Source organism: Cryptotermes secundus, unplaced genomic scaffold, assembly GCF_002891405.2.
Source record: "Cryptotermes secundus unplaced genomic scaffold, Csec_1.0 scaffold2785, whole genome shotgun sequence".
NCBI lineage: Eukaryota > Metazoa > Arthropoda > Insecta > Blattodea > Kalotermitidae > Cryptotermes > Cryptotermes secundus.
Genome location: NW_019725462.1, coordinates 32581 through 38709, shown reverse-complemented (window position 1 = coordinate 38709; position 6129 = coordinate 32581). Strand labels below are relative to the sequence as shown.

General features: G+C 38.0%; 1 protein-coding gene across 1 annotated transcript in view; it reads right to left on the bottom strand.

Moving 5' to 3' along the window:
- Positions 1–6129, bottom strand: part of LOC111863459 — a gene marked incomplete at its 3' end in the record, with an annotated part of 27893 nt that overhangs the window by 11532 nt on the left and 10232 nt on the right. Inside the window, exon 4 of the mRNA XM_023849804.2 lies at positions 2385–2887. Within this exon, the coding sequence (XP_023705572.1) occupies positions 2385–2887 (503 nt within the window). The remainder of the gene's footprint in view (positions 1–2384; positions 2888–6129) is intronic.

Here is a 6129-nt window from a genome sequence, read left to right as displayed (position 1 = left end):
TACAAAATTACTGAAGTCAGTAAACTCATATGTAAGTTGATACAGGCTATGCAGATGCTCCTCCACCTATTATCTGAAATTATTGCAGTTAATTTGGTGTCTTCCTTATATTAGAAAAGAAGCTCATTCCAAACCTGCCTCCAAATGCAGCAATAATACTGGACAACGAATGCTACCTCAATGCCCAGAGTGACAAATAAGCACTATTAACCCTTTAAACACTTCCAGCTCCATATACAACAGTATATATGAAATATGCCAAGTGGGGTCACAAGAGCTGGAAATGTTGGAAATGATACTTAAGAGAAGAAAATGCTGACCACTAACAGATAATGCACTTCCTGTGTCTTAACACTCTCTAGACCATACAGTCTAGACTTGGCGGGTGCTGTGGTGATTTGTGAATTGTAAATCGCAGTGATTAGCGATGGTGCCATAATTTCTTGTAGTTCCGAGTCGTGTGTACAAATGGTCAATAAATTGAGTATCCAAACCAAAGCCCTGTCAAGAGTCACTTCATACTACGTGACAGTACAAAGGTAGGAACAAAAAGACATGTTATTTGATAGCGAGACAACACTTGTCCCAGCATGTACCCGCCTGCTTTAGCATTCCTACTCCACTCATAATCCAAGCTTTAAGTGAGTATCACATGCACACCAGTGCTATGAGTTTGCAAGTTTGCTAGTTCTGTTAGAATTATTTCCACCTCACAAGTTCTGGCATCTGTCATGTATTATCAACTGAGGAAAATTAAAAAAATATGAATCTGGTGTCGTCTACAGTGGTAAAATGTTAATATCATAATTCAAAATATATAGATAATGGCATAGACAGACAGATATGACCATCTCTATATGCATTATTTTCTTTCACACTGTGTGAAAGATGAGTAATAATATACCTTAATATGAATTCCCTATTACGAGGGTCATACTGAAAGTCATGAGCAACAATTTTTTGTAAAGTAACATACTTTATTATTGACAAACCAAATACACCACCTCAATCTAGACCTTTCTTTATTTTTCCACATAATCGCCACTTCTTTGTACATATTTCTCCCAGCATTCTGGGAGTTTGAAAATTCCCCTTCTGTAAAATTCCATTCCAGCCATCTGAAGACACTGATGCACTGCTTTCTGAATTGCCTCTCGTCTCAAAACGTTGTCCATACAGCTGATCCTTCACAAATTCGAAAAGATGGTAGTCGGAGGGTGCCAGATCAGGGCTATAGGAGGAGTGTGGAAGAACTTCCCACCCTGTCTTTGCAATTGCTTCCAACGTGAAGCGAGCAGCGTGGGGGCAAGCACTGTCATGCAGGATGATGATGTTTCGTCCCAGACATCTATTGCACAATGCACAACGGAGCTTGTGCAGCGTCTGGACATAATGAGCAGCATTGATGGTTTGCCCATGTTCCAGGAATTCAGCCAGAATAAACCCCTCTGCATCCCAGAAGACTGTACCCATCACCTTTACAGCTGATGGCACCATCTTTGCCTTCTTTTTTGATGGAGAATGCAAATGGTGCCATTCCACACTCTGCCGTTTCATTTCAGGCTCGAAATGGTGAAACCAGCTTTTGTCACCTGTCACAATACAGAGCAAAAAATCATTGCCTTCATGTTGATATCTCTGCAGTAGTTCTGAGGTGATGCCTTTTCGCTGACCTTTGTGGTCTTTGGTCAATAACCGCAGGACCCAACGAGCACAAACTTTCCTATAGCCCAAGCTTTCAATCATCTCCTGTACTGCGCTGTGCCCTATTCCAAGTTTTCGGGCTATTGTGTCCACAGTCACACACCTGTCATCTTCAATGATCTCATCCACTCTCTCCTTGTTGCGTTCAGTTGAGGCTGTTCAAGGACGACCTCTCCAAGGTTCATCTTCGATGCTGGTGTTTCCATCTTTAAAATGTTTCACTCATCTTTGAACACTGCTCACGCCCATGCACACACTTCCTTAAGCACACTGAAGTCTCTGGTGAATTTCTGCAGCAGGGATTTCCTCTTTCACAAGAAATTCAATGACAGTATGCTGAGGAAATATATCGTCGGCCATTTTGTTTGGAGTGAAACTGGTCACGTGATGTCACAAGACACTCAAAGTTAACACAACAGCTGGTTCCACCTACCACCGTACTCTCTTTCGTCTGCTGTTCCCAGGTTGCATGCAAAAAAAAGTTGCTCATGACTTTCAGTGCGACCTACGTATGTTGCAATTTCCATATAGATTGCATTAAATGGAGGAATTGTTTTGGAAGAGACTGTGGACCTGTCATCTTGACAGATTACTGATGATGATGATGATGATGATACTGACATAAAAAATTACAAAACATTAAACAAGTGTTTCATCAAATAATATTAATATATACTAACCTCATGCTGTCATCATTATAAGCCATTATATCTAGTTCATCCTTGACTTCATCTGAAATTTCATATGCTCTCCCAGCAACAGGATAAGAGAACATATTTTTGTCATCTTTTGTACCTTTTTCCTTCCTTACATCCAAAGTTTTAGAGCTCTTTCGCTTTCTAGAGTGAAAGTGATGTCTTATTCCCATTCTGAATCTGTCTAATGCTGAAATATTTGCAGTTCTGACTCTTTTCTCCATGCTGTGGCTTCTGAGTCTTGGATGGCCTTCTCGGAAAATACTTTTCTTCGTCAAATTATTGTTTGTTGATTTGTGGGGTGGCTGATTTACCGCCTCAGATACTTTCTTCAACTGTGCTGAAATATCTGATGAGGAGGTACCCATACTGCAAGCTGAGCTGCTGTCCTTCAACTTTCCCCTGTTCTTTGCTGGTTGGCTCCAGAAGATAGTTAATAATGAGTCTTTCACTTGAGCACCTTTCACCTTAGCACGTGCAGCAGCATGCTGTTGGAAAATTTCAAAATGGCAAAATCTTTCATGTAAAATCACAGGTAATATTTACATTATAAAAGATAAAACATTTCCGTCCAGTGTGACTGGTGAAGTTTTTCTTATTGTAATTCTTCAAGCCCTTACATGTTTCAGTCCTTAGAGACCACCATCATCTCTAAGGGCAGAAACATGTAAGGGCATGAAGAATTGAAATAAGAAGAACTTCACTAGTCACACTGGACGGAACTGTTTTATCTTTTATAATATTGTTAGTGTGATGGGCCAGAATGAAACAAATCAAAAATATTTACATTAAAGTAAAACTCAGGTACTTTTTACTCAACTTTTCTGAATAATGATCTTTTCTCAAACGTTCTTCTTCTCCTGAAGCTTTACAGTAAGAATCGTCCTATATAATACAAGTACATGACGCGTCCAGGATCCGTTAGGACTCATTTTTTTTATTTTGCCCTGCAATGCTATCTGTTGGTGAGTTGTGGCCTTAAGATTCTTGAAGTTTCAGCTGTGGCTGTCTATAATTTCAAAGCACAAGCATCGCTGCATCATGTTCTGACCTTGAATGTAACAGTACTGTTCTGACACTCATCAGAAAATGGCGGTTGAACAGAGAGCCAACATAAAATTTTGTTTGAAGTTAGGCAACACAGCCAGAGAAGCATATGAAATGAAGAAAAGTGTGTACTGTAGTGATTGTAGTCTCTCAAACATTTTCTCATGGTATGCTGTATTTCGTGACGGCAGGGAGGACACTGAAGATGCTCCACGTGCATCAAAGCCGAGAACAAGTCACACTGAACAAAATGTGAAAAAAGTGACTTAAATCCTTGCATCAGACAAATGTGTTTCTGCAAGACTCATCGAGGAGCTTTTGGGAATACCAAAAAGTACTGTGCATCAAATTTTGATGATTTGGGCAAACGGAAGGTCTGTGCGCAGTTGGTACCACACATGCTGTCAGGCAATGAAAAACATGCCAGAGTGCAACACTGCAAAGACATGTTACGGTCGGCACAAAGTGATATATAATTTACAAAATCAATTGTTACTGGCGACAAGACATGGTGTTTGCAATATGAGCCTCTCACAAAGCGGCAGAGTGCAGCGTGGTTGAGTCTAAAGAAGCCGAAACTAAAGAAAGTGTGCATGCAAGAGTCAAGTAAAGACAGTGCTAACCATTTCCTTCGTTTCCAAAGGAATCATTCACAGAGAATTTGTGGCAGAAGGTCAAACAGTGAATTCTGATTATTATCTCGGAGTCCTAAATTGTTTGTAGGTGGGAATTCTTCAAATTCGACCTGAATATTGAGAGCAAGGTCCCTGGTCGCTCCTCCACAATGTCTCACACCACAAATCAAAGATTGTGCGCGATTTTTTTTGGCCAGAAAAGGGATCACAGTCCTTGATCATCCTCCATATTCACCAGATTTGGCTCCAGCAGATTTCTGGTTGTTCTCAAAAGTTAGGTTGGCGATAAAAGGAGACCATCATGACAATATCCAGGACATCCATAGGGAATCTACCGCAGTTTTAAATGTGATTCCACAAAAGGAGTACAGTGGCTGTTTTTGAAAACTTTTCAATCGATTTATGTTTTGATTCAGAAGGAGACTATTTTGAATAAAAAGAGTGAAATTCTAATTCACATCTTGTATTTTTAATGAAAACAGTCCTAACAGAACCTGGGCACACTGTGTATATCTTTTTAAGAAATACAGTTTTTAAAGGAATTATTAATTTCTGTTTCATATCCTAAGCACCCGTAGGACATACGCCTGGTAGAATTTCTATACATTCATGACCTGCTTGCTATTTCCAAAACTTTGGTATTATTAAGGACAGGTAATAAAGTATAAGTCACAGATCTCAGATGGTTAAATTTATAATTTCACCAGGAAAGAAACACAGGTCAACAGCAAACAGATCAGTATATCAATGTTATAGATTATTTCTTAATAAATAAAGCCAGAGTCATTAAAACAATCTGACATTTCTAAATGCGAAATGAAACAGCTTAAGACGTAAATGTAGATCAAAGTAAAGAAATGCTGCTTCAAAATACAGTTAAAAGACTATCTCAAGAGAAAAAAGTGAAGAAACACTTTCATATACACATGATAATGCAAATTAGATAAACTGAATGAATGTGTGATGCCATGCTTCTTCCACCTCTAGTAAGTGCTCCTTTCTACAATCCATTTCTATGCTACAGAAAGAAGCTATATGATATTATGTGTCTATTAACTTTTCAAATGTCAGTCTGAATATGTATTCAAGAAAATTTATCCCAAGTGTGTCCTCACATGCTGCAGAGCAGTTATTTTATACCCTACACTATAAACTAGAAACAATACTGTATGTCTATACCAGGAATAATTTACTTCTACTGTTATATTAAGAAAAGATTTCTCTTCAAGCGGTGTGGTCAATTAGTTTCTGGACTGCCCACAATATCATCCTACTATAGTTAGGTCAAAACTCATGTGCCAGGTGGAGGCAGACTAACTATTCCGAGTCACTGCCACTGATTTCAATGTTGCAGCTGATATCACTAAAAAGCAAAACGTTGTGAAGTAAGGTTGTGTATTGTACTATCTGCAAATTTTATTTTATCATAGAGTAATAAATTTAAAAGAACAGTGCATGTGTATGCATGGAAATCATCAAACCCAGATAATGAACCAACAACTACACAAATCTAACCTTCAAGCATCTAAGGATAATGAAGATCAACCTATACCAACTGTAGTGAATGGTGTAATTATAATTATAATTAATATTAAAAAAAAACAGGTCAAAAGTATAATGAATCTACTGAAAACAGTAAAAAGGAAAAGGCATACAATGAATTGTTAGGTACTTTACAGTATTATTACAATATAGCTATGCCTAAATCTGGTAAAAACTAAACAGCATGAAAATAAATGGGTTACCTCAGAAATAAGGGTATCAGGGAATAGACTCAGTTTTCTTAATAGTCTAATGAAAGAAGGAAATATGCCAGAAGAATTTAAAGAATACTATTGTCATTACTAGGGCCCAGATTTCTATGACATGTCATATTTCTTTCCTAGGGTTTATTCCTATTTTAAAATGTAATTACATACGTTTCTAGTCATTCTCATTAAAATTATATCATTTTTATTGTGCATTTAAATGCATATTTTAGAGTTTTATAAGTTTTATATGGTTTTACAGCATAGTGTGACATGTTGCGCATAGGAGAACCCCCCCCC